Genomic DNA, 26,494 nt, shown 5'->3' on the forward strand with positions numbered 1-26,494 from the left:
ACTTAGGGGCTGAAAGATACAATGAGACCCTTTCTCAAACAAACAAAGACCCCAAACATGTGGTTGCACATGCTTTCAATGCCAGCTCATTGATGGCAGAGGCCGGCAGATCTCTGACAGTTCAAGGCCAGCCTGGTCTATATAGCAAGTTACAGGCCAGCCAAGGTTAAAAAATGAGACCATATCTTATCATCATCATCATCATGAATAATCCCAAACAATAAACCCACATTTGTGTTTCTTCTCTAGTAACATTTTTGTTAGTATAAGGAAGATACTAGAGTAAATAAGTTGGGTATTGTCAAGCAACAGTCCAGAGCAGACTGGACAACACTGAATTAGAGGGAAGGAAGATGAGGCTGTGGAGAAGTCCAGGCCAAGGGCCAGGTCACATTATGGAGGGCAGCCGAGACGTTTTCAAAAAGAAACCCAGAAGAATGGAAGAAGTGTCTGACCTGCCCCTGAAGTTGCCAGCTGAGGGGAAGTATGGGAAATATGGCGGAATGCAAGGAACTATGGGAGGAGCCAGGCAAGCTAAGATGTGGAGTCTGCCTGGCAAGGGAATAGACTTGGGGCTTTGGGAATTAAGCCTCCCTTCTTTTTAAAAGAATATTTATTTTTGTATCATTTTTAATTATGTGTAGGTGTGCATGTCTATGCATGTGGGTATGAGCATATGAGTGTAGGTGTCCACAGAGGCCGAAGGTGTTGGAGCCTCTGGAGCTGTAGTTACAGAGAGCCGTGAGCTGTCTGCCGTGGGTGCTGGAGTCCAAACTCAAGTCCTCTGCAAGAGGTGCAAGTGCTCTTAACCACTGAGCCATCTCTTCAGCCCCGGCTCCACTCATTCTTCAGCGTCAGGTGTGAGGAAAGGAGCATTATGGGGGGTTCTGGGTGTTACATGTAGAGATAGCTGCCAGATAGTTAGTGCACTTGAGAGCTGAGGCAGGGGAACTGAGTTCCAGGACAGCCTGGGCTGCACAGAGAGACCCTATCTCAGAAGAAAAACAAAACGCCCTCCAAAGGAATATCAATCCCAAATCCAAGGCCTGGGAGCATAGCTCAGTGACAGAGCTCATGTCTCTAGATTCTATATCCCACCACAAGGGGCGAAACTTGGGATGGTAATTACACCTGGAGAGGAAGAGACGCAGATTAAATGACGGTAAAGCAGTCCCAGACTCTCTGGATGAAGCTTTCAGACTTGTCAGACATCAAAACCCAGAGAGTATCCCCTGACCACCGGAAAACATCAGACAGGCCAAGTGCTATATATGTCAGCGCACATTTGTAAACTGAGGCAGGAGGATTGCTGTGAGTTCTAGACCAAACTGGTATAGAACATAGCCTGACCCTGCCTTTGAAAACAAAAGCAAATAACAAAACCCACAAAAAGTGCAGCTCCCGGGCTCAGCTGAAGACCCTGTGCCTGGTGTGAGCACAGGATGTTGCTGTGTGATTCCTGCCCTTGGAAGCGTGTTCAAGGTCAAGACTGGGACCTTGGAGTCAACACAGAACACACCAGACCCAAATTCTCAGCACAAAGGAGATTTATTTACTCTGAAGGGGACAAGGGAGGGAGGATGCCACCTCTGAATCAGACAAAGACAGCAGCAGGTGTTCCACAAGAACAGTTTTTAAGAAGAAACCTGGGGAAATCTGCATTATGTAAGTCCTGGTTGGACATGTTAGTCGCTGTAGCCAAATAATGGATTTTGGCTGCTGGACCTTGGTGTTTTGATAGCTGAACCTTGGCGATCAGCCTCAGGAGTCAGTCAGGCACAAGGAAGTGGCCAAATAAGGGAATGGCCCTGGGTGGCTAGCTTTAGGAATGTGACCTAATGGTTTAACATGGGAGAAGGAAGTGGCAGTACAGGACCTGCAGGCACCATGTTCACCACGCTCTGACCTGTGAAAGTCCTTCAGTGAAGGCCTTGGGTCTCCACCTTCAGCTTCCTGAAAGCAGGGCCAATCCTAATTCACGTCACTGTTGGGGCTGGAGTTTGGGGCCCTGCTTTGATAAACTACAGCCGTAAGACCTTCCTTCTCCCTGCTCAGTCTCTGGTTTGGGTTTCTTTCTAGCAAAATATGCTGACTTTTCTTTCCAATCCACTGATTGCCACAGGAATGTTGAGACACATTGGATGCCTGGAGTGGGGGAGGGGTTCTTGTTAGGGACAGGGTGCTGGCACCCCTGGTCCTCTGTGTGCAGCTCTCCCAGTGTGTCCCCTTTCTCCTTCCCTAGGCCCCAGATGCCTGCCATTTACCAGTACCTGTGGAGGCTGCATTTGCTTTGTTTGTGGTTCAGTGGGTGCTTCCATTCGGGGCTCAGAGCACAGATGGGGAGGCTTGTTTGTGCTAGACACTAGTGGTGTCTTCTGTGAGTTTCTTCCGTATGATTTCCAGTTCATATCCGGGAAAATGTATTTTAAAATATCATCAGAGGTGAGGCTCCCATAGAACCCAGCACTGAGCTGGAGATGCTCATATCAGAGGTAGCCTGGGTTTGGAGTGAGGTGCACTGGGGGACAGAGGTAGAGCTGGATAGATGGGGGACACGGCTACAGTGAGGTCACTCTGCAGATCACAGCACATCTCCCTATGGAGCCTAGGAGTTGACTCTCTGAGATATCTCAGATTAAAACAAAGAGAGACCTTGTGCCCTGCCTGAACCTATGCTTGGGTGTGAGCTGGGGTCTTTGTCCGTGTTCTGATGCTGAAACTGAGTATCACAGTCAGGTGGAGGTAGCTGAGCTTAAAGTCTGAACTCTGGAAAGTTCAAGAGTTTGGCTGTGGACCCTGTCAGGGACCTTCTTGCTGCATCTTAGTATGGCAGAGATGCCATGTGGCAAGATGGAGCCAGTGTACCCTCAGGACTGTTCCTCTTTTGAGGAAGGGTTTTGCTAACCCAACCATGAGGTTCCTACCCTAGTAACATCATCTAACATTAATTTTCCCTCCTCTGAGTACCAGCAGGCTAAAGTTAGGTGACTGGTACATGAATTCTGAAGACATCCTCTGGGAGAAGTGGCGTGTCTCTGGTTATTCCCAGGGAGACCTGTCAGGGACCACAAACTGCTGGATGGTACTCCAGCATCCACACAGGCTGATGCATCAAGTCAGAGTACTGTGGGTGTCACTCTTGAGCTGTAGTGTGAAATGGTTGTTATTTCCTTCCTTCCTTTCTTCCTTCCTTATTCCTTCCTTCCTTTCTTCCTTCCTTATCCTTCCTTCCTTTCTTCCTTCTTCCTTCTTCCTTTCTTCCTTCCTTCCTTCTTTCTTTTTTCCTTCCTTCCTTTTTCCTTCTTCCTTCCTCCTTCCTTCCTTCTTTCCTTCCTTTCCTTTCTTCCTTCTTCCTTCTTCCTTCCTTCTTTCCTTCCTTTTCTTCCTTCCTTCCTTCTTCCTTCTTTCCTTCCTTTTCTTCCTTCCTTCCTTCTTCCTTCTTTCCTTCCTTTTCTTCCTTCCTTCCTTCTTTCTTCTTTCCTTCCTTTTCTTCCTTCCTTCCTTCTTCCTTCCTTCCTTCCTTCCTTCCTTTTCTTCTTTCCTTCCTTCTTCCTTCTTTCCTTCCTCTTTCCTTCCTTTCCTTTCTTCCTTTCTTCCTCTTTCTTTCCTTCCTTTCTTCCTTCTTCCTTCTTCCTTCCTTCTTTCCTTCCTTTTCTTCTTTCCTTCCTTCTTCCTTCTTTCCTTCCTCTTTCCTTCCTTTCCTTTCTTCCTCTTTCTTTCCTTCCTTTCTTCCTTCTTCCTTCCTTCCTTCCTTCCTCTTTCCTTCCTTCTTTCTTCCTTCTTCCTTTCTTCCTTCCTTCCTTCCATTTCCTTTCTTTCCTCTTTTCTTCCATTTCTTCCCTCTTCCTTTGATTCCTCTCCTTTTCTTCACTCCCATTTTTCTTTCTTCTTTTCTTCCTCTCTCCCTCCCTTCCTTCTTTTTTCTTATTCGCATCAATTTTTTTCTTTATATGTGTATGTGTGACTGTGCATGTGGGAACCAAAGACCAACTTTGGGTGTCATTCCTCAGGAGTTGTCCACCTGAGGACCACATTTCTGAGATAGTGTCTCTTGCTGGAATCTTGGGCTCTCTGACTAGGCTAGGTAGATGGTCAGTAAACTCCAGGAATCCTTCTGTCTATACCTCCCCACTGCAGGCACTTAACACCATGCCCAGCCTTCTTCATTGTTGTTGCTTTCTCTCTCCATCCTGTGTGTGTGGTATGGTGTTCGTGTGTATACATGTGCATGTGGGTGTGAGGGTAGTATGTGCAAATCTTATTATTCTAACAAGGTCCCTCACTGAACCTGGAGGTCATTGATTGATTGTCTACACTGATTGATTAGTGAGTTCTGGGAAATCTGCCTGTGCCCATACTCAGGCACTATGAATAAGATACACATGACCTTGCTGGACTTCTTATGTGGGTCCTGGGGATCCAAACTGAGGCCCTCGCTCTTGTGTAGCAGGCATTTTCGTGCCTGAGCCATCTCCCTAGCCTTGATCTTCTTCAGATTGTTTACTTGCTTGCTTCTTCACTTTTTGAAACATTGTTAGGGTTGTGGTGATATTTAAGAAAAGTCAGAGAGTTGTGGTTTTTTTTCTCATCTATCGTGTCCATGAATGCATAGCCTCCCCAGCTACCCACCTGCATCCCTTAGCAGTCCAGGTCACCATCTTTGACTCTGCAACAGCACCTCATATTCACTTAAAAATCAAAGTCAAAGTTTGGGTTCAGTCTTGGTAGGGCACATTCCATGAGTTTGGACCAGTGTGGGTTTGGAGCAGCACGTCCATGATGGCAGTGTCTTCCAGAGTGGCTTCCCTGCCCCATTAACTACAACACTCCAGCCATTGTTCCTCTGTGGCTCTGCCCAGACTCTGGCAGCCCTTTGGAGTGACGTGAAGTTGGCACTACACAAGTTGGGTCAGTGTCTTCCACTCAGAAAAGTTGTTGGTAGCTGTTCAGTTTGCTTCTGTCTTATAGTCCTGAGGGAAGGACTCAGGGCCTCCCCATGTTGAGTGATGGCTCTCTATATGTCAACCCTGTGTTTACCTTTTGTTATGTACCCCAGACTGGCCTTGAACCTTCAGTCTTCCTGCTGCCCCTTGAAGCTGGTGTCACAAGACCATCCACCAGGCTTGGATCTCAGTGTTGTTGTTTCGTGTGCTTGAGATGAGGTCTCACTATAAAGCCTATGTTGCCCTCAAACTCATGATCCTCCTGCCTCGTCTTCTTGGGCAGTTGGTATTGTAGACCAGTATGATCACACCCAACTACAGCTGTGCTTTTAAACTATTCTGTGAAGCCCCTTTTAGAGAAAAGGAGGTTCTGGGCTCCTCTATGCCCTTTCAGACAACAACTTTTTCTCATTTGTTAAAGGATCTGGAATCCTTGTAAAATGTCACTTGAAAGCCATTGTTCCCCTGCAACTCTCTTATGTAATAGATGACAGCCTTGGTAACTGGAGAAGGGAAAGGGTTTTCCCAGAGTCACACAGCCTCCAAAGCAGACAGGGCTTGGCTCTCAGGGCCCATGACTCTTGCTTTGGTCTTGTGCCATTGGGCTGTTGTGAACTTAGTCATCCCATGGTTGGGCTACCCTTGCTTCCTCTCTCCCACCTCCACCATGGAAAAGCCCTGTGGGTTGCTGCCAGGGACCAAAACCAAATCTATTTCCAGTTTTTCTAATTACTATATCTTGCCATATGCTGGGGGGCTGCTCTGAGCCCAGTGGAGCTAGGGAGCTGGGATAGAAATACCAAGATGGTTGAGGGTTCTGGGTCAGAGAGGACAAGCTTGGCAACAGGGTGAGGACAACCAGAGGGCGAATTCCTCTCGGATCACCTTTCCCAGCACCACACAGCTGCAGCCCTGTGTTCCCTTGACATCTCTGTGCTCAGGACAGTTGTGGTCCTCAGGTCACTCATACTGACCCTGTCCTAGTGACTATCCTGAGTCGTCTTTTGCAGCAAGAAGGTTTCTTCCAAGCCAGAAGGACCTAAGACAGCCTCCAAGGCAAGAGGCACAAACCAGGAGCTGAAGAAGTCATAACTGAGAATTACTAGCCTCTAGAGGACAGTCAGGAATTGGGGTTGTTAGCAATAGCAGATTGTATGATCTGAAGAGAAACATTGTGTTGGCCATATGAACATACATGTATGCACACACACCACTCAAATCCACTCTTTAGCTTAGGAAACAAAACCACTAATATCATGGACTTGATTCAAGGCCCAGTTTTGAAGCCATACTTCAATCTGCCATTCACAGTGGTAACCAAGAGTCAAACGATTGCAGCATTTCCAGAGATTCCTGATGTGAACCTTCTCATACATGAGCCTTACAAGCTTCCTGACTTCAAAGGAAATACCAGACCTCCTGTTCCCTTCTAAACTCCAAAGTCCCTCAGCACAGCTTTCTGTGGTGTGTGTGTGTGTGTGTGTGTGTGTGTGTGTGTGTATGTGTGTGTGTGTGTGTGTGTGTGAGTGCGCGCGCGCACTGGAGATGGAATCCAAGGTCTTTCCCATGCTAGGCAGGTGATCTACCACTGAGCTACATCACAGCCCAGTCTCTCAATATTGCTTACGTGCCTCGGTTTCTCTTCTGTCTCTTGATATCACCTGAAGCCCCTGAAGGAAGTGAAAGTCCTAGCTGAGAGTAGCAGTTTCTGTCAGTCTCCTCTGTGTCATGGTCTTGAGCCTCCTGCCCACTCTGAGACACAGGCCTGAAAGCCATTTCCTCCTTTGTCTATGGTACTTGCCTCCTCCTGCCCAAACCTAGTATTCGTCTTCTTCCATGAGCTCTTGGAACAGGGTCACCACCACCCCCAAATTCCAGACAGCTTACAAGGTATCAAGAACACAATATTGTTCATTTTTTTAAAAAATTATGTGGGCCTGGAGAGATGTCTCAAGTGTTAATGCTGCTGGCAGCTCTTTCAGAGGAGCAGAGTTCAGTCCCCAGCACTCCCATCAGGTTGCTCACAACTGCCTGTAACTCCATCTCTGGGGCTACAACACCTTCTCCTGACTGCCATGAGCACTTCCCTCACATGTCGGCCTATACACATAAAATATTATTATCTTCATAACTGCAGCACAGCAGCAGCTACCGTCACACTTGCTGTCCATTTAGTGGACACTTTGGGAACCTTTAAAATCTTGAGTTCATTGAACCCTTCATCTCACATCATTGTCATTAACCCAAGTGAAACAAAACAAAGCCTCCACTGTGGGGCTGGAATGGTGGAATGCACTGGGGTGGCCTCTTAGGTAGATGTGGAAGCCTCAGGGAAGGGCAGTTTGCAGACGGCCCATTGGCCAAAAGGCAGCCCCTGCCCTCTGGTGTGCACAGACATTTCTTAGAAGAGGAAATTGTCTTGTCACCCACATGTTCCCTTCTCAAGTAACAGTCCCTCCCATGGCGGCAGCAGAGGATGTGGCCAGCCACTCATTATCGTAATCTGGTTCTTCACCCGAGAGACAGGAATGTAATTAGTTAAGGTGCGATGAGACCTGAGGGGGGACATGTGTGAAGCTCGTCATACAATACGAGGAACTCGGAGTATCTGTGTGCTCTTCCCTGTACTGGTCCTAGGTGAGGGGAGAGTCTAGTGTGCGGGAATGTGCTGCAGGCTTGGGGCAGGGCGCTGTGATAGCTACCAGTCTCATCACCGTGACAAAACACTTGACAAGAACAACGTAAGGGACCCTTGGCTTGGCTCACAGTTTGAAGGGACATTGTATCCGGAAGGCACGGTGACAGCAGAGGGAGGAAGTGGCTCACACTGCATCCACAATCAGGAGGTAGAGGGAGATGCACGCTGCTGTTCAGTTCTGAACCCTTAGCCCACAGAGTGATGCTGCTCGCATTTAGGATGGGTCCTCCCGTCTCAGTCACTGCAGTCTAGAAACTCAGAGGCCTGGCCACAAGCTTCTCTCCTCGGTAATTCTAGATCCTGGCAAGGTGATAATCAAGATTAACCATTAAAGGTGCTAAGTGGGCAGGGTCTTTCTTTGTTCAACCCCACATGACTTGAGCCGTCTGCCCTGGGCTGGGGCAGCTAAAGAGAACCCTTCTTCACATTGGGGTGAGCAGGGTTATCTCTGCCTTCCACCTCTTTCGGAACTTCCAGCAGAGGAGAGGGTCTATTTCAGTGACTTGTGAAGAAATTCCTAAGCAAGCAGAAACATGTGGAACATGGCCCCCAGAGGCATTGAGAGCCCTGGGTGTGAGTGGTAGCAGGTTTAGTGTGGTGAGAGGATCCAAACTGGGAGAGGAGAGTCCCTTCTTTGAGTCCCCCAACATAATGAACTTCCTTTGACTGGAGGTTGCCATGTGACTGTCACACTGCACCACGCCACCCTTGGCCTTTCAAGGTTCTCCCCATGTCTCCAGAGAACTGATACTTAGAGAGGGTAAGTCATTTGTCACTTGTAAGGCCCCACAGTTGGGCCTCAAACTCCCATCTCAGCGCCTGATGCCCCTTTGTTCACACCCTCTGGCTCCTCCCACTCCCAGCCCTCATCAGTCTTGGATGTTCATGTTCTGCCTTTTCCTACCACCTGTGAGACAGCTGAGTGAGTGTGTTTTTCCTCCCAGGTCATAGTCTGTGTGCCACCATGGAACTGGGGCTTCCAGAGGGCAGCTACCTGGAGCTCCTTAACAGCGATGCTGACCCCCTCCACCTCTACCACTTGTACGACCAGATGGACCTGGCTGGGGAGGAGATCGAGCTCAGCTCAGGTGAGCCTCGTTCCTACCCTCTGCTGGCTAAGACAGTCAGCAAGCGTCAGGACCACGGACAGCTCCCAGCCCATTTCACTGCCCCTCAACTGGAGACTGTTGCTCTCCTTCCCCATCACCCCTCCTTCCAGACTCCCAGGATTCACCCTTGGGGCTTTTCCCTTCCAGAGCTGGACACAGACACCATCAACTGTGACCAATTCAGCAAGCTGCTGCAGGACATGGAAGGGGATGAAGAGACCAGGGAGGCCTATGCCAACATCGGTAAGAAGGTGGTGGAGACCAGAAAAAGGACAGAGAAAAAAAATTCTCATTCACTAACCTCACTGGGTCACCTTGAACAACAAAAATTCCCCCCCCACCAAAATTGTAGCTAGGGGGAGCAGTTAGGGCTGGAAGAGGACTACGGGGAGAAAGGAGGAAGGAGGACTAAGGGAGTTGGGTCCCTTCCCTGATGACTGTCAAGCCAACCATGGCCTTTATGGTACTTCCCTTCCTTTCTTTCCTTTTCTTTATGATTTTTGTGTTATGTTCATTTTATTTTATTTTTGAGACAGGGTCTTATCTAGCCCAGGCTGTCCTGCAACTCACTATACACCCCAGGCCAGTCTCAAACTCATGGCAATCCTCTAGCCTCAGCTCCCCAAGTGCAGTATCATAGGCACACACCGAATGCCCTTCTCCGGCATCTGAGCCACTGAGTCTGCCATTGCAGCAACTGACACTGCCAGCGTGTTCATTGCTACACTGTATGGCCAACCAAGTCCTTGGTGTGAGGGCTTCCTGCTTACAGAGGAGGAAACTGAGGCTGAGGGAGGTGGTGCAGCCTCAAGACTGATGCACATGGCCAGGAGCAGATGTGAAATCCACTGCCAGGGCTTTCTCACTTCCAGGTCCTGACTTAAGCATGAAAAGGAAGTGCCTGAGATTTAGCAGGTTGCTAAGGCGTGTCCAGCTTTGAAAAGAGATTCAGGGCCAGAAGGGTAGCCCTGTGGGTGAATGGCAATTGCCACCAAGCCTAATGACCTGAGTTTAAGGTGGAAGGAAAGAACTGATTCCTGCTAGTTGCCCTCTGACCTCTACATACATTCCATGGCACTGGTGCATGTGAGTATACATACACAAATATGCACACACACACGCACGCACACACACACACACGCACACACACACACACGCACATGCACACACACATGCACACGCACATGCACAGCGAGTTCCCGACCATGCAAATGTCTTCCCACTAGCTCCAAATCACGTACCACATCTTTTGCCATCACTTCTGGAGTGCCTCCGGTCTACCATGTTGAATGCTCCGAACACACGTCTGACCATTTGTGTCCACCTCTGGATAGTATGTGCTGTTTGTTCTCTTTGATCAGATGAGGAAACAGGAACCAGAAACATTAAACAATCAGTTTAAGATTGTATAGCAAATGGAGCTAGTGGAGAATAAAGACCGAGTTTGAGCTCAACCCCAAGGCCAGCATTACTGTTCTTGGAGTTATTTTATGATGTAGATATGTTTTCATGAGCATATACTTTTACTCATTCCATGAAAGGCAATGTCTGTCTCTTGTTCATTAAGCTTACACTCAGCCACATTTATAGAGACCCTACTGTGCACCAGACCCAGAAGGTTGCAGCCCCTAGGCTTGACCCACGGTAGGACTTTCTGGAGACCTTCTGACTGACTTTGTGCTTCCTCCCCTGGCAGCGGAACTGGATCAGTACGTGTTTCAGGACACCCAACTGGAGGGCCTCAGCAAGGACCTCTTCAGTAAGTCGGGGGATGCTGATAGTGGTCCTGCCTCAGTTTCTTCCTGACCTGAACAAATGCCTGGCAGCCACAGGTACTCACTGTAGAGACCCTACTGGGGGCTCTGGGATTGTGACGTGGGTCTCTGGTGTTTCTCCAAAGTAGAGCACATTGGAGCAGAGGAAGGCTTCGGTGAGAGCATGGAAGTTTCTGGAGAAGAAGCACAGAGGCCCCAGAAGAGATGTGAGTGAGCCCCTCCTTGACCTAGTCTGGCCTTTCTCAGATCTAGTCCCTCCTTATCTCTGCAGCCTGCTGTGGTCACAGTTACTCCATTAAGTCCTGTCTGCCTCCTCACCACAACCCCTGCCACTGCTTCCCAGGGAGGAACAGGCATCTCAAGAGCAAAGCTCCCTCCTCCTGGTAGTCTGTGGGCTGCTTTGGTTCCTGTTCCTCAATGACTTTTGAGTCCCACTTCCCCTTTCCTTGGGGTATCAGATGGAGGGTCTCTTTAAGCGATGGGTGTGGCCTCAGCCAGGATTGGTTTGGAATCCTGAATAGCTGTTCATGGGCTATGTGACCTTGGCTAGGTATCTACATCTCTCTGAGCCTCCTGCCCAGTCTCTTGCCTACTTAGTCTGTCCTCATCTAATGGTCATGGGCGCTTCGCCATACAGATTATGGCATCCCTGCTTGGCTGACCCTCCAGCTGTCACAGGATACATTCTGAGAGGCCTGTGTGCGCCATCCTTCCTCCTCTTCTGGCTCACGGAGAGACACTACATTGGCTACACTCTTTTTCCCATGCTGCAGCCCATGCAGACTGCCACATTGTCCCTCTTCCTGAAGCACCTCCTCTCTTCCCATAGTTAGGTCCTTCCAAACCATTAGCCCACTCCATCCAGGAAGCCCTCCCTGACCACTCATCCACATAAAGTCACTGTCTTATTCACGTTTATCTCTCTTTTAGTGTGTTTATTTTATGTGTATGAGTGTTTTGCCTGCATGCATGTCTGTGTATCACGTGTGTGTTTGGTGCCTACAAAGGCCAGAAGAGGGGGATGGTGCTCTGAGATATCTCTCCAGTTTATGTTTATTTCTTGTGTGAGGTTGGTGTGTGTGTGCATGAGCACGTGAGTGTTGTGGGGATGAAGCCCAGGCCTTTGGAATGCTACACAAACACTCTACACTGAGCTGCAACCCCAGGCCTTGCACATCTATTTACTGCTGGGCATGGGAATCTGGTGTGTGCTGTAATCTAGCGTGCCAAGAATGAGCAGTGGGAGAGTTTGCCTCCAGCCCATCCCTTCCTTAGCACTTCCCCCTGAATGCAGTTTGTATCCACCTCTCCCTCTGAACCTTGTCAGAAATACTCTATCACCTGCTCCACCCTACCACACATACAAACATACATATGAACATACACTTACATATATGCACAATATATACACACGTGTACATATGCATATACACACAAACGTATGTACATGTATACAAATACACACATACATATGCACACACTATTTCACTCTCTGCCCTTACCATGTCTTGGAGGGCATTTCCAGATTGCTGTTGGAGAACACAAGGATCTGACTCCAGAACGCCCCTCCCACTTCTTCTCCTCCTCTTCTCTCTTTTCTTCTCTTCCTTCCTCTTTGCAAATTTCTTTCTTCCTTATTATTGTGTGTGTGGGCACACACATGCTATATGATTATGTCCATGTCAGACAGCTTTGCAGAGTCAGTTCTGTCTTTTCACCTTCACGTGGTTCTGGGGATTGAACTCAGGTCTCTGGGCTGCATTACAAGTATTGTACTCTCTGAGCCACTTAACAGGCCCCTCCGCTCTCTTTCCTTTTGCCCTTTCTCTCCCTCTTCCCTTCCTTTCTCTCTTCTTTTCTTCCCTACACCCAACCTTCCTCCCTGCCTCTTTTCCTTCCTGCCTCCCTCCCTGCCTGCCTCCCTTCCTCCCTTCCTGCCTCCTCGCCTTCTTCTCTCCCCCTGTTCCTCCATTCTTTCATCCCTCTGTCCCTTCCTCCCTCTCTGCCTCTGCACTGAGCTAAGGTATGAGTCCCTCTGTGAGCAAGCATATCTCCCCTCTTCTTGAATTCCACAGTGAATATTGGGAGCCATGTGCCTTGAGCTGCTCCACCCATTGGTAGATTCCGTGACCCATCTACCCTTCTCCTTTTGGCGCCTTCCTAGTAAATTACAGCCTATGATTCCCCTTGCCACATACCCTCCAACATCCTGACTCTTTCACATCTGGCCCAAGCTGGAGCCTTGGGTGGCTGCCCCACAGTTGGCTGCACAGGTCTCTTGTGGAGGGACATGGTTTTTGCCACTGATCTGTTAAGACATTCTCTGCGTTTCACTGTTGTCTGCAAGTGGACAAGTGCTTGCAAAGGTATCGCATCCATAGAGAACATTAGAGCTCTCTGGCAGGCTATGGGGGCAACCTGGGCAGAGCCCAGAGCAGCGGGCTCTAACCTCACCTGATCTGTGACTTTGTGCCTCTGCCTGTCCTATCCTCTCACCTACCTGCTGAGATTCTTGTAGCTGAGACTTGGGCTCAAGCAAGAACTGGCCAACACCCTGAGGAGTAGGGAGGAAGTACCTCAAATCCTCAGGCAAGGTCACATGACCTGTTGAGAACCAAGAAAGTCCCATGGCTGGGTACATCCCAACCCAGGGCCACTGATCTCAGGGTTCTCTCTGCAGGCTCCACAGAAGAGCACCCTACGGATTCCAAGCACAGGAAGCTAGGTGAGATGGGCATATGATCCAGAGAGCCACTTTTGGGGGAGCATAGGCCTCCTCAAATGTAGCACAAGCCGGCATTGAACACCAGGAATCGGGGTTGGGAGTAGTTTGGGGGTAGAATGTGTGCCTATTGTGAACAAGGCCCTAGGTTGTATTCTAGCATCATGGAAGAAGAAAAAAAGAAGGAGGGGACAGAGGGAAGAAGGGGGAAGACAGAGAAAAAGGAAGAGAGGATAGAAGGAAGGAAAATGCGAAGAGAGAGACCAAGGGAGAGAGGGAAGGAAATAGCTCGGAGAAATGAAGTCACCTGCCTAAGATCACACAGCTATGAGGGAGTGAGTGAGGAACAAACAGAGATGGTGATTCCTCAGCCTGCTCTGTGGTAGGAGACTCATCTTCCGTCCCCTCCAAACCTCTCTCCTACTAGCTTCCATGGATCCCCCAAGATGATAGAGAGGTAGCTTCAGTCCTCAGGGAGTCCCACCCTGATGAGGGAGCAGGACCCATCCCATCTCACAGCTCATAGCTCTCCCATTCAGTAGAAGAGAGGGCTGTGTCCACCCTCATGGGAGCACGTGGTACTGCTCCCATCCATTGGACAGAAGCTGGAGTCTGAGGGTGGTGCTTAGTCTCCCAAGGGTTTAGGGACCTGCTGTCTCCGGGTGGGAGGGGCTGGAGTTATGGGCCAAGTCATAGGTTTCTTGTGTGAGGTTTCTAGGGAGGCCCCAAAGCCCAGCCACAAGGAAAGGCTGGGTATTGTTGGCATAGATCAACAGTTGAGCAACCCAGCTACTTGGGGTCAGAGGGGGACAGGCATTTCCTTCAACTCCCAAGAGAGAGATTCTTGCTGTCCTGGAGGCCTACCCCATTCCAGGTGTCCATCCAGCCTCTAATCCACCCCTTTCTCACAGCCGAGCCCTCTTCCGTGCCCATATTGACTGGCAGCTTCCTGATGGGGCCAGCAAGCCTCTCCGCCATGCCTTATTTATCACCTGCTCTATCCAGTCAAGAGCCAGTGTCCAGCCATTTATACCTGGAGGAAGCTGTTCAGACATCTGGTATGTTGAGGAGAAGATGTGAGAAATGAGAGCCCCTTGGGAGGGAGCTGAATGTTTACCCCACATCACTAAACAGAAGTACAAAAATGGGTGCTGTGGATGGTCCCCACTCACTGCCTCTGTCTCCTGCAGGGCCCCCCTCTAGGTCCTCACTGAACTGTCTAGATCTCCCCATCGGACACATCCAGCTTCTTCCCACTCTGCCCCAGGGACTTTTGCAAATCTCAGGGGCTGGCACAGGTCTCTCCAGTGTTCTGATCTACCATGGTGAGTATACAAGCCAGCATCGCAGCTGAGGGTCTCTCCTTCCTCCCTTCCCGACCTACTCTCCCCTGCAGGCACTTGGAATTGTAACACAGCACCTAGTCATGAATCCTCCCTCCCCACAACACCTTCCTCTATACTCATTTCCTCCAAAGTCAAGGTGGTCTGCATAGGTGACCAGACTCACAGGCTTCTGTGTCACTATTTCCTCTTGGCTTAGTTTATCCAAAAAAAAAAAAGTTCAAAAAGATTTTGTTTTAATTGTGTATGTGCACACACACATGAGAATGCTTTACTGCAGTTCCTGAAGAAGCCAGTGGCGACTTCTCTCTGGAGCTGGAGTTACAGGTTGTGAGCATCCTAACATGGATTCTGGGAGCCAAACTCAGGACCTCCGGATAAGTAGTACTTGTACTTTGCCACTGAGCTATCTCTCCAGCCCTGAAACAAACAAGCAAGCAGCCTCAGCTTTACTTTTAAACTCAGTGACACTCATTATGAAGCCAAACAATAAAAGACTCCAGAGTTAACTGTCTCCTTGCCCCTCTTCAGTGTGCTGTGGGCAGTCTTTTGTGCATCCTTGCACGGCTCTCTCTAATTTGCCTTTTCTCTGATCAGCTAAATGGTGCCTGTTGACACACCATACTGAGGCTTCCAATAAGACCTGGGAAGGCATGTCTGAACTCTCAGGGATGAGGATGGTTCCACTACAATCCACAAGCTCCTTTTAGGGTTGCATGACTGTTTCTATTTAAGATAATGGTGTCCCAGAATTAAGGGAGCAACTTCTAACGTGTAGGAGTGCCAGGAAGCATCTGTCCTGAGCGCCCTGTGAGCTGACTATGTCCACTCCACAGATGGGAACTGGATGTAGCTTGGGGTTCCCTCCCCAGTTTCACCCTGAAATGCCTTCACTAGGAGGTTTTCTCTCTCTCCAAACTCACCGAACACTCACCTCAACAGCAGGAGGAGATCATTTATTCTGGAGCCGGATGGGAGAGACTATTGCCAGGAACACAGATTTACGATGCCCCAAATACCTCAATGCAGCGTGACAACAGCTAAATGAACTTTTAATAGTAACAGAACAAAGAGAGTTATAAGCCAAGTCATCTTTCAGATGAATTAGTAGAAACCCCGGGCAAGTTACAGCAAGGTAGGGTACCTCTGCTAGAGTCCTCAGATGCTACCTTCTGCCATTCTTAGCCTTTGAGTGGGTGGAAAAGGCATCTCCTGGTACATTGCCAAAAGGATTTTTTACCTGAAGTCTTAAGGATGCTAGGCCAAACACAGAGGTGGGCAATTAATGTCTATGAGGGTGGGTGCTAAAGACACCCCAAGACAATTTGGCTCTGGACCTGCAACTTTGCAGCCACAGAAGCTCTAGTTACTCAGTCGATGCAGCACCCCCACCCTGGGAAAGTCAGTTCACACTCCACAGTGTGGTTGGAGTGGAGTGACCCAGCACATTCCTGGATGAGTCCCTAATGGTTCTTATGCTCCTCTTTTCCTTCCGTACAGGTGAGATGCCCCAAGTCAACCAAGCAGTCCCTTCAGGCAGCCCCACTGTCCCCAGCCTCCCCAAATCCCCAGGGCGGCCGGGCTCCACCAGCCCCTTTGCACCATCTGCAGCTGACCTGCCCAGTATGCCTGAACCTGCGCTCACCTCCCGTGTTAATGAGACAGGTGAGGACCAGGACTCTAAAAAAGGCTTTGAAACCAGGACAGAGGGCTTGGGGCAGGATATTTCTCAGTCAGTCAGAGCTGCCTGAAGAGGTGGGCAAGCCACATTCATGGGTGACTGGTCATGAGGGAGGGTGTGTGAGGGAGGGTGTGTGAAGTTTGGTGAAGCAGGGAGTGTGACTGAGGGTTGGGTGACAACTGGAACATGTCTGTCCATCCAAGCAGAGCCACAAGCCACAGACCTGTTGATCTTTAGGGTGTAAGAGCACACCCAGCCTGATTGGGCCTTCTAAAGCTGGAAGCCCAGGCTTTATTGAATCCCATACTTTTAAATTTTGCTTTTCTTTGTTTGGAGACAGGGTCTTGCTGTACATCCTCAGCTGGCCTGCAACTCAGTATGTGCCTATTAATCTGACTCTAAACTTGCAAAAATCCCCCGACCTCACCCCCTAAAGGCTGGGATTACAGATACTACAGTGCCTGGCTTGCAGTGATCTTTAAAACTCTGGTTAAAAAGTGTTTGTTTGTAAGTACAGCTGGCTAAAATAAGGATCTCATTTACAGTTGAGCTGCCTTCTTGTGACCTGGCCTTGGAGGCTCAGGCACGTGGTTCTGTCCTCTGGATGCCCCTAATACTGGCAGGAGTCCATGGGGACACTCAGACTCTGATTGACATTTGTTTCTCCATCCTCAGAGGACACAACATCCTCCTCCCCATGCCAGGAAGGTCCCGAGTCTTCCATCAAGCTTCCAAAATGGCCGGGTGAGTTACTATTGAGCCCCTCTGTCCTGGAAACCTGATACAAAAAGCTTCACCCATGCAATACTTAGCCAGCCCCTCGTCAGCGCACTTGCTCGTTCATTTATTACTTATTCTTTCATTCATCGCCCAATTGATTTCTCCACTGTTGCAGCGTCTGCTCAGCCACCCAAGCAGTAGTACGTAGGACATAAGTCCCTATTCCTAGGAGTCACCTGTGGGAACTGAGTTTGCCTTGTGAGGGAGAGGATAGAAGAGGAGAGAGTGAGTGAGCAGGTGAAGGAAGTGTGGGGTAGTAGAAGGGAAGGATTGCCAGGGGAAGTGAGAGAAAGCTAAGCCACTGGACGGTTTTTCCAGGTCCACCCCTAAGCTTTGCATTAATACCTTTCCAGCCCCTGCATCACCCCCATTTCACAGATGAACTGTCCCGAAGCATAGTGGGGCATACAGATGTTCATGGCCACACAAACGGGCGTACAGATGTTCGTGGCCACACAAACGGGTGTACAGATGTTCATGGCCACACAAACAGAGGAGGCAGGATTTGACTCAGACACATGGGCTCCCAAGTTTTAGCTCTTTTCGTTGCTGTTGACATTATTTGTTCAGAGACAGACTCTTGCTATGTAGCTCCCACCCTTCACCTGACTGTAACTCATGCTGGCCTTGAACTCACATCCCTACTGTCTCAGTCTCCTGAGCACTAAGATTATAGGTGTGCAACACCATGCCCGCTGCCTTCGTCTTCCTTTCTTCCTTTTCTCCTATTCTCTTTCTTTCTTTCTTTCTTTCTTTCTTTCCAACTTGCTATGTAGTTAAGGAAAACTTTGAATTTCTGATCCTCCTGTCTTTATGTCCCAATTCCAGGGATTATAGGCATGTACTACCACATTCATGGTTTTGAACCCCAGGGCTTCGTACTCACAAGGCAAATACTCTACCAACAGCTAAAGCCTCACCAGTTCCACTGTCTTTTCAAAGGCCTTGAATTACAAGTATTTATTTGTTTTTTATTCAGTGTGTGTCTGCATATGTGTGTATATATGTGTGCTTGTGTCCGTGCATAGTACACACGTAAGAGAATGTCTTGCAGGAGTCGGTTCTCTCCTTCCACCATGAGGCGCCAGGGGTGGAACTCAGGTTTGCAGGTTTAGCAGGAAGTACATCATTGTTAAAATGATGGATTTCATCCTGACAATTTCATACATATATATAAAGTATTTTATTCGTACTCACACCCTTATCATCTGCTGTTCCATTTCCTTCTTTCCCAATGGTCCCCTTCCTGCCACTTAATGCTCTTACTTCTATTTTCATGCCCCCTACACACACACACACACACACACACACACACATACACACACATGTATACACACATACATATATGCATATATATTATCTATATCTATGTATCTGTCTGTGTGTGTGTGTTTCTAGGCTCCACATATGAAAGGAAACATGTGATATATGTCTTTCTGAGCCTGGCTCATCTCACCTAACATGATGAATCCACAAATAACCAGTTCTCCTTCCAAACCCCATATGGATGAGTTGCCCAGCCTAGTGGTTACTGAAGGGGCTGGGGAGCAGTCTAGTGGTAGAGGAAGTGCCCTGAAAGCTGGACACCCTGGGTGTCATCCACAATAAACATCCTTCCCCCAGACACACACACACACCACAGAGTAGCCAGATATAGTTGAGTTAGAGGTCATCCTGGGCTACAGAGTAAGATTCTGAATCAAAAGCTACAAAAGGGGTTGGGACTGTAGCTCAGGCGGTGGCCTGTAGCCAGCCGGTGGCCTGCTCGCTTAGCATAAATAAAGCCCTGGGTTCAACCCCAAGACCACAACACTAAGGAGGTGGAAGCAGGAAGACCAGAAGTTGAAGGTCATCTCAGCTATTAAGTGAGTTCAAGAGCAGTCTGGGTTATATAAGCCCCCATCTCATAAATAATTTAAAAGCAGAAAGAAATGGATAAAGAGAGAAAATTAATGGGTGTGGATGAGTGAATGGGCCGCTGACTGGAAACTGAGCAGTGGATGGGAAACTGAGGTAAGGAGGCTCTGGCCACCTCCCCTCTCCCAACCCCCACTCTGCTAACTCTCTGGCTCACCCTTGGCTTTCCCAGAGTCTGTGGAGCGGTTCCAGCACTCCCTGCAGGACAAGTACCAGGTGGAGCCTGAGAGCCTGAGCAGTCCCCTGGTAGCCATGGAGCTGGTACGAGCCAGGTTGGAGAGAGGCAGCAACAAGAGCCAGGAAAGGGAGCTAGCCACTCCAGACTGGACAGAGCGCCAGCTAGCCCTTAGTGGCCTAGCTGAGGTGCTTGTCGGCAGCCGCCGGTGGCCACGAGAGACACAGGTGGTCGCTGTGCTGGGCAAGGCTGGCCAAGGCAAGAGCCACTGGGCCCGGATGGTGAGTCAGATCTGGGCCCGTGGCCAGTTGCCGCAATATGACTTTGTCTTCTATGTCCCATGTCACTACTTGGATCGTCCAGGCGACTCTTACTACCTGCGTGATCTGCTCTGTCCCCCAAGCCTGCAGCCACTGGTCATGGATGATGAGGTCTTAGGTCACATCGTGAGGCAACCGGACCGTGTCCTGCTCATTCTAGATGCTTTTGAGGAGCTAGAGGCCCAAGATGGTCTCCTGCACGGACCATGTGGACCTCTGCCCCCAGAGCCCTGCTCCTTCCGGGGACTGCTAGCTGGGCTGTTCCAGCGGAAGCTGCTGCGTGGCTGTACCCTGCTCCTCACTGCCCGGCCCCGGGGCCGCCTGGCTCAGAGCCTGAGCAAGGCAGACGCCATCTTCGAGGTGCCCAGCTTTTCTATTAAACAGGCTCAGACTTATATGAGGCACTACTTTGAGAACTCAGGGACAGCAGGGGACCAAGACAAGGCCCTGGGCCTCCTGGAGCGCCAGCCTTTTCTCCTCACCCACAGTCACAGTCCTGCTCTGTGCAGGGCTGTGTGCCAGCTCTCCAAGGCCCTGATGGAACAGGGCACAGAGGACCAGCTGCCTGGTACACTTACAGGACTCTATGTCAGCCTGCTAGGCCCTGCAGTCCGAGACAGTCCTCCAGGGGCCTTAACTGAGCTGGCCAAGCTGGCCTGGGAGCTGGGCCGCAGACACCAAAGCACCTTGCAAGAGACCCAGTTACTATCCGTGGAGGTGAGGTCCTGGGCAGTGACCCGAGGCTTGGTGCAGCCTGCCCTGGGGACCACAGAGGACCAGCTGGCCTTCTCTAGTTTCCTGCTACAGTGCTTCCTGGGTGCTGTGTGGCTGGCACAGTGTGATGAAATCAGAGACAAGGAGCTGCCACAGTACCTGGCCTTGACCCCAAGGAAGAAGAGACCCTATGACAACTGGCTGGAGGGTGTACCACGGTTTCTGGCTGGATTGGTTTTCCAGCCTCGAACCCACTGCCTGGGAGCGCTGGTGGAGCCTGCAGTGACGGAAAAGAAACGGAAAGTTCTTACCAGGTACCTGAAGCGCCTACAGCTGGGAACACTGCGGGCCAGCCGACTGCTGGAACTGCTACATTGTGCCCATGAGACACAGGAACCTGGGATTTGGGAGCACGTAACACACCAGCTCCCTGAGCATCTCTCCTTCCTGGGCACCCGGCTTACACCCCCAGATGTGCACATGCTGGGCAGGGCCCTAGAGACAGCCAGCCAGGACTTCTCCCTGGACCTTCGTCAGACTGGCATTGAGCCCTCTGGACTGGGGAACCTCGTGGGACTGAGCTGTGTCACCAGTTTCAGGTGTGGGCAGGACAAAGGGCAGACATGGACTGTAGCTCTGGGGACCCCTATCCTATGAGCACAGTGTCAGATGGGCAGGACAGTCCCCTCCACTTTTAAGATGACAATGCTGGGGGTCAGAGATGTTCTAACCAATATTTGAATGCCTGCCACGCACCAGGCGCTGGAACACATTTACAGTCTCAGCCTAGCCCACGTCCAGATTGTACCCATCCTTCAGTAGCCACCATGTGCCACCATTTTCTCATGCTCAGAGACATGGCCCCTGTGCGTCTGTGCCTCAGTCTCCTCTTTCTCTCTGCTCTTTGTATTCAGGCAGCAGAGCAGCCTTCCCAGAATGAGAATGAGGTCAGGTTCCAGGGGTGCTCGCAGCCCTGCAAGGACACCCTGCACCTCGAATGGGCTCTGAATTCTCTCATTTGACTCATTCAAGTCCATTTTGCAGTTTACTTGAGCACTTCAGGGTCTCTCCAGAAAAACTTCCTCCCATGTTCCCGATAAACAGATTTTACTCAAGTTATGAGGTCTGCCACAGGTATGCCCGGAATTTAGCGCTGAGCTTCCTGGCAGTCAGAGAAAAAGTGGGCCTTTTCGAAAAAGGTAAAGCAATAAGGGCCTGTGAGGTCACAGGTGGTGGAGATCAAGCTAAGAAAGGAAAGGATCTGAGGAGATAGGCAGTCCCCTCATGGAGCCACACCCCTGTTGTGTAGCCCGGCCACTGTGCCTAGGTCTGAGGCCCTCCCTCCACAGGGCCTCCTTGAGTGACACTATGGTGCTATGGGAGTCCCTACGGCAGCAGGAAGAGTCCCAGCTACTCCAGGCAGCAGAGGAGAAATTCACCATTGAGCCATTCAAGGCCAAGTCTCCCAAGGATGTGGAAGACCTGGACAGCTTGGTGCAGACCCAGAGGTGAGAAGGCAGGGGGTAGGAGGTGGCTCCAGGCTATGTGGGTGGGCTGCGTCTGTCACATGCATGTCCTGTCCATAGAGCTGTCCAGTGCCCTGACTCTTGGTTTGGCCACCCAGGCCCTCCGCTGCAGTCCACTCAGACAGGGACCAAGATTTTGCCCTTTGCCTCATTCTAAGCCAGGCCCTTGGCTAAAGCCAAGGAGACATCACCTGCTGGGGATTAACAAGGATCCCATTAGCATCTGCTAACCGGAAGGGACCCTCGCAGCCTCTCACACAACCTGGTTCCATTTCAGCCATAAGAGAGCCAAGGTACAGAGGACAAAGAAGAGGGGATACAGCATCGCCTAAGACCTAGGTATTGCTGAGTGCCTGTCTTTCTCTCTCTGGACCTCACACATGCTAGGCAAGTTCTCTATCACTGAGCTAATCTCCACTTTTAGTTTTTATTTAGAGACAGGGTGTTACTAAAAGTTGTTCAGTCAGGCTGGCCTGGGATTGGATATGTGGTTGAAGCTGGCCTCCGATTTATGATCCTCCTCTCACCCTCTCAAATGACTGGTAATAAACAGGCTCACGCCACTCTGCCTGGCCCTAAGTCTCTTCTTTTAAAAGTGTTTTATTTTTAATTATGTGTATACATGTGTGTCTGAGTGCCTGTGAGGGCAGAAGAGGGCATCAACATCCTTTAGAACTGGAGTTACAGGCAGCTATGAGCCAAACTCCAGTTCTCTGCAAGAGCAATACAAACTCAACCACTGAGCTGTCTCTCCAGCCCCCTAAAGTCATTCTTTTCAGTGGAGGATCAACAACAGTTCCCAAGGAAGACAGTTTTGGAGGTACACCCATGGGGCTACCCCCACTTACTGAAGCCCTTTCTCTGTAGGCTGAGAAACCCCTCGGAGGATGCAGTTCCAGATCTTCCTGCCATCCGGGACCTTAAGAAGCTAGAGTTTGCGTAAGTGAAGGGTGGACAATTGCCTCGGTAACCCAAGGTTGTTTCTGCCATCTTAGCTGGTCTGGGGCCAGAGGCATGGTGAGTGGCTGGGCAGAGCCGGGATGATTCCTGCCCTCTCAGTTACCACTGGGAAAGCAGCGTCCATTGCTGGGTGTGACCTGTCTTGGTGAGTGCAGGAGATGCTCAGAAGAGCAGAGAACTGGCACCTTTACAGGACAACACACATGTACACCACCCCATATACAATGCACACACTTATATGTTCACACACTCACATGCACACATATAACACACTCACACACTTGTGCACGCATGCCTTGCACACACTCACGCATGCACTCACAACTCACAAACATATAACACAGATGCCTTACACACACACTCACATACATACATATAACATACACAGCATACACACACATACACAGGCTGACAAGCACACATATAACACACACATTTGCACACACACATGCCTCACACACACATTCACATACACACATATAACATACACACATGTGTGCACTAAGACACACATGCATGTGAACATACACACTCACATACATGTGCATGCACACCCAGGAGCTCCTCTTTATTCACTCATAAAAGCTCTTTGAGGAGCAGAGGCTGCCGTCTATGATGAACATGTGCCAGCAAGTTCCCTTGCAGGGTGGGCTGGGGACTTCCTGGAGGAGGTCACATCATCACAGAGCTTGAGAAATTAAGAATGAGCTCACAGGGGCTGGAGAGGAAGTCTTGAAGGAATGCCAGTATGCCCAGACCACAACCTCACACAGAAGGGTGTCCCCAGGACCTCAGTTTTGGTCTTTTTCCTGCTGAACTAGGAATTGCATCCTCTTCCTATGCCTGGGCTGATCGCTCCCCTGGCCACATGTACTCCCCCAGGGAATGCAGAGCCTGGCCACTGCCCTTTTAATTCAGGCATCCTTACTGTCTGCAGGGACTGGGCCCAGCCTGGGTGCTGAGTAGACTTACTAGGGTTCCCAGTCACGCGCATGCTCAGACCCCACCCTGCCTCAGACTTGCTCCTCTGGGTGATCCTTCTTGAGAAATTCGGCTAACTCCAGTGAGCTAGGGTCCAGCTTGCCTCGGTTTGGTCTAATTGGGCACTGAGAGTCTCAGCAAACTGGGACCATTGGTCCCCCAGCCTATGCAGCCAGGCCTGGGAGCCACCTCCCTGAGCATTGCCACCAGGGTAGAAGGAACAGATGATGGAGCGCAATAGGTTCTAGGGAATCTAGGTTATGACAGGGCCAGAACATGGGCCCTGAAGAGCCCCGGGAGTTATATTTAGTCTGACCGCCTATGCAGTTCATCCCTGTAATGCTGAGGATTGAGCCCAGGGCCTTGTACATACTAGGCTAACATTCTACCACTGAGCTATATCCCCAACCCATATTTGCCTGTTTGCTTATTTATTTATTTTTTAGAGTTTCATGTATTCCATGCTGACTTCAAACTTGCTATATAGCCAGGTCAAGCTGTATAACCTTTAACTTCTAACCCTGCTGCATCTTCCTCCCAAATACGGGGGTTATAGGCACACTCTACCACACACGCTTATGCAGAACAAGGCATAGAACCCAGGGCTTTGTGCATGCTAAGCTAGCACTCCGCCAATTCAGCTACATTCTCAACTCATGTGCTTCTTATTTTGAAAAGGGGTTTTAATATTGAGCCCTGTCTAGCCTTGAACGTTTGCTTCCCCTTGCCTCAGCCCTGCCAAGTGCCCAGCATTGAAGGTGCGCACTCCACCACCGGCTATTACACAGCTTCTCAGCTGCAAAGCATTTCCACCCCATTATCTTAGACAGCTGGAGGAGGGCACCGCTATGCTCCCTCATTTACAAATGGGCATAATGAGACCTGAGAGACGGCACGGTTTGTTCAAAGTTATAAGCACCAGGTTAGCCTGTCTAGTCGACTAACAAGCTCTGTCGCTGGTTTGGTCCTGTTAGAGAGGAGATCCAGCCAGCCAGGTGTGGTGGCACACACCTGTAACACCAGCACTTAGAGACCTAAGATGGGAAGATAACAGTCTAAGGCCACTCAGAACCACACAGAGAACCCTTGTCACAAAACAAGCCACCCACAAGATCCCCAGAGCCTTTTACAGAATGTCTCCTTCGTGGGAAGAGCTGCCCAGGAAGACAGTCAGTGGGCAGATTTTGGAAACTGAGGCTAGGTGATGTTAGGGATGTGCCTGCAGTCCCAGCTGGTCACCCACTCGCTGCCAGCTCCTCTGCACCCCCACAGATAATCAAGCCCCTTTTGTTTTCAACAGAACATAAAATGCCAAATTTGTAAAGAGGTAAAAATATTGCTGAAAAGAGGAAATGTCTGAAGACAGCCGCAGGGTGCTTTCTGGCTTTGAATTATTTTCAGCTTAAAAAGTCCCTCCCTGGAGGTCGGAACTGCGCTCTGGGTACTGGAGGTTACGGAGTGGAACAGGCTAGGGCCAGACCAACAGCCACCTACAGGCTGGAAGCCCCGAGACGGTTCTGAGGAAGAAAGGAAGGAAACAAAAGACTATTTTGGGTGTCCCCCACCCTGCCGAGATCTTTGGCTGTCTGATCATCCACTTGAAAACCCCACATGTATGAGAGGTGCAGGTGGACATATGCCACTTCCTAGTGTACATAAAGCGCTGGTTCAATCCCCAGCACGACCTACCTGGTGGCACACACCTGCTGTCCCAGCACCTGAAGGTAGAGGCAGAGAAGCAAGTTGGAGGCTTAAGCTAGAGAGCTCCTCAGGCAGGCTCAGATCCTCGGCATTCCTCTCCCGTCTCCCTGCCATTGTCTTCCTGAGTCCCAGCCTACCCTATGCTCCTCCTCCTGAAATGAGATTCAGCCCCAGGCCTTAGCCAAGGCAGCACCTCTGCCCTGACTACTTTTCCTTACACAGCAGATCTACCCAGGCCCATGACATTGTGTTTGCTTATTTGTTTAGATATATGGATGTGCATGCATGCCTTGGTGTGCCTGTGGACACTTTGCAGTAATTAGTTCTCTCTGTCATGCCAGTCTCGGGCCCCAGTGCAGACCCCTTGACCCACTGACTGTGTATCTCAGGGTTCTGAACTCCTGCACCATGAGTTTGTAGCATTTCTTATCTCACAGACTAGAGCCTGGCTAATCCCTGTGATTATCTCTCCCCCAATGGCAGCTCCATGCAGGTGGGAACTTCTGTTTGCTCAGGGCTTTCTTGCCTTGGTCTGGCACCTGGCAGACAAGCAGTGAGATTAGGTGATGGGTAAAGAGATGCTGGCCTTTCTATTTCTGACAGCCTCCTGAGATCCGTACAGAAGGACCCAAGATCCAAGGGATCACAGGGGACCCCTAGCACAAGGCTGAACCAGCTCTGAACTATGGCCTTTCCTGAAAGCTGGAGGTTCCAGAGTGTGGGCCCCAGACATGGAGGACATTCCATAATGAATTTACGTTACTATGTACAGTAATCTCTTGATGTTCACAAGTATGTTCACTTAAACAAACAAATCTTAAGTGGTGGTGTGCCTGTCAGCTTAGTACTCAGGGAGCTGAGGCAGAAGGATGATGATTTCAAAGCCAGCCTGGGGAGGGGGGAGGGAGGGAGAGAGAGAGAGAGAGAGAGAGAGAGAGAGAGAACCTCAAAAGGCAATCATAAGAATCCCCACTGGTGTTGCCATAATTTTATCAAACAATGACTATTTCAAAAGAATTCATGCCGGTGACACAGCCAAGAAGAGCCCACATGTCAGGAGGAAGAACCATCCCCTGCAGCTGTCTTGGTCCTCACATTTGTATCTTGACATACGTGTGCATGCACACAATGAATCAATAAGTATGTAAG

General features: G+C 49.9%; 1 protein-coding gene across 1 annotated transcript in view; it reads left to right on the forward strand.

Moving 5' to 3' along the window:
* Ciita (class II major histocompatibility complex transactivator) overlaps window positions 1-26,494 on the forward strand; it is a 50,515-nt gene that overhangs the window by 12,925 nt on the left and 11,096 nt on the right. The window contains exons 2-12 of the mRNA XM_041676339.1: window positions 8,586-8,729; window positions 8,898-8,993; window positions 10,447-10,509; window positions 10,651-10,731; window positions 13,206-13,250; window positions 14,438-14,572; window positions 16,091-16,255; window positions 16,947-17,015; window positions 19,141-20,776; window positions 21,527-21,685; window positions 22,571-22,642. Of these exons, the coding sequence (XP_041532273.1) occupies window positions 8,586-8,729; window positions 8,898-8,993; window positions 10,447-10,509; window positions 10,651-10,731; window positions 13,206-13,250; window positions 14,438-14,572; window positions 16,091-16,255; window positions 16,947-17,015; window positions 19,141-20,776; window positions 21,527-21,685; window positions 22,571-22,642 (2,665 nt within the window). The remainder of the gene's footprint in view (window positions 1-8,585; window positions 8,730-8,897; window positions 8,994-10,446; window positions 10,510-10,650; window positions 10,732-13,205; window positions 13,251-14,437; window positions 14,573-16,090; window positions 16,256-16,946; window positions 17,016-19,140; window positions 20,777-21,526; window positions 21,686-22,570; window positions 22,643-26,494) is intronic.

This window comes from Microtus oregoni, unplaced genomic scaffold (genome assembly GCF_018167655.1).
Source record: "Microtus oregoni isolate MIOR12 unplaced genomic scaffold, Mior012 000027F_ref0000203, whole genome shotgun sequence".
Lineage (NCBI taxonomy): Eukaryota > Metazoa > Chordata > Mammalia > Rodentia > Cricetidae > Microtus > Microtus oregoni.